General features: G+C 51.2%; 1 protein-coding gene across 1 annotated transcript; it reads left to right on the top strand.

Annotated features, from left to right (window-relative positions):
* Positions 1-281: 281 nt before the first annotated feature.
* On the top strand, positions 282-569 carry PGRI_035900 (uncharacterized protein; the record flags this gene model as incomplete). Its single annotated transcript, XM_040791303.1, has 1 exon — positions 282-569. The coding sequence occupies one exon, from the start codon at positions 282-284 to the stop codon at positions 567-569; it is 288 nt and encodes a 95-aa protein (XP_040645380.1).
* Positions 570-2,115: the final 1,546 nt, after the last annotated feature.

Raw genomic sequence — 2,115 nt, 5'->3', positions numbered from 1 at the left:
CAAGGAAGGGGTTCAAGGACAGTAACTGCAATAGGTATAGCGTGTTTCACCAGAGGGTTTGAGAGATAATCTCAGTGAGAAAATGGTGAAACTGATTTCGATCCGCCCTGTAGTATGAGATGCCTCAGGATCCTGTAACAATAGACTTCCTCGACCCCCTGTAGCCTGGGAGTTGGGACGAGGACGCTTCTGAATCCCGTTGAGGAATCTACGGTGTGATTAAGGTTATTGTGATATAAATTTGTGGTGTTGTGAACCGAGCGGAAGCTTACCCCTAACCGATGGCGGACCCACCCGCGGGAGGGCCCGAGACCCCTCCCACAAACACCCAAGAAACCACCGCCAGCCTCACCGAGGAAGATTCCATAGCCAGAACCGCCACCGCGAACCGGAAGCGAACCCGGAGTGGAGATGCCTTCGCCCCGTCGGATCCAAACGGTCGAATCACCACCAAAGAGGTGTGGAAACTGATCAGCACGCTGAAAGACATCATCCGCCACCAAACAGCGACCATCTCAACCACCCAAAATGAACTCCAGGAGATCAAACACAACCAGAATGTCCTCTAGGAACAGAACGAGAAATCGCACGATGAGGTGAAAGCACTGCGAGCATAAACCGAGGCCACTCCACCGGTGACAGCGAACAGGACCTGGGCCACCGTCACAGCTGAGGGCGGCAATGGCACCTCCCCGCTTAACCCTAACGAACCGAGAAAGACTAGGATTGCGTCCGAATCAGCACCCAGAGGACCTTTGTCGACCCAAGAGACAAGAATAACAATGACGGAAATACTTTCGGACGATATCTCCCTATCGATGCGACCAATAACCACATTCGCACTGCATTGCAGAGCGATGCCATGACGCAAGACGCCCAAGTGGCCGGCATCGGTACCACTAAAACCGGCTACATCATTCGATTCAAAAACACGGAGTCAGCTGGCCCGTAACAACGCCGAGTGGCTTCATAAGTTGGGCAATAACACAAAGCTGGTAAAACCGCGATTTGGAGTCGTTGTACACCGGGCTCCGACAGAGGAATTCGATCTAGTGACGGGACATATCTAGGCAGCAGAGGAAATCATCGACGACAACGGCTTAGCGGAGCACGGCTTCTAGATCGACGAGCTGGCCTGGATGAAAGCGAAGGACAAGCCGTTAGGAAAATTCGCCTCACTAGGAATATGGTTCGACTCGCCAGAGGGAGCGGAGCATATACTTTGGAGGCGGTTCCTTATTAACGGGCAACTCATCACTACGGTTGTACGACGCGAAATCAAGAAGAAGAGGTGCTTCCGATGCTAACGGTTAGGCCATCTAGCATGGCTATACAAGGAAACGCCGCGGTGCGGTCACTGCGCAGGCCAACATTAACGGGAGCGATGTCCACTAGGGGTGAGAGCCCGGTGTCTTGATTGTAGCGGTGAATACCCTACGGGCGATCGACAGTGTCCAACACTATCGACCTTCAACCCTACCAGATGCTAGAGAAGAATCTCCACATCCTACAGTTGAATATGATGAAATCCGGACCGAGAATGGAAGCACTGATCAACGATCCCTATAGCTTAGAGCTGGACATTCTGCTGATCCAGGAGCCATCTATTACCACCTATCGCACGCATGTTAACCACAGCGCCTGGCGACTATACCGGCGTACGATATAGACCGACGCCGTTCGGTTTCGTAGCCTTATCTACGTTAACAGAAGAATCTCTACCTCCTCACACCGTTAAATACCTTGCGACCCCCCGGATATTGCAGCTATCAAGATCTGGACAGCCGACTCTTAAACCATTATCTTTTCTGTCTATATACCTCCAGTACCGCTTTTTACGGGCGATGATGCGTCAGCATTGCTAGCCCTTACTGCGATACAAAACTCCATCACAACTGCTACACAAAACGAGTAACGCGCGACTAGTATTATTGTTTCTGGTGATTTCAACCGATATCATCCGATGTGGGCAATAACCATACCCTACCTAGACTTATCGAAGACGCTAGCGACCTGATTGACTTTTCTAAACCTATAACCTCCACAGCTGTCTCCCGCGAGGAACAGCGACTTACTGGGCCTTGAATAATCTAGGACAAAGCTCGACTATCGATT

Source organism: Penicillium griseofulvum (assembly GCF_001561935.1).
Source record: "Penicillium griseofulvum strain PG3 chromosome Unknown contig_86, whole genome shotgun sequence".
In the NCBI taxonomy this organism is placed as follows: Eukaryota; Fungi; Ascomycota; class Eurotiomycetes; order Eurotiales; family Aspergillaceae; genus Penicillium; species Penicillium griseofulvum.
This window is presented reverse-complemented; position numbering and strand designations above follow the sequence as displayed.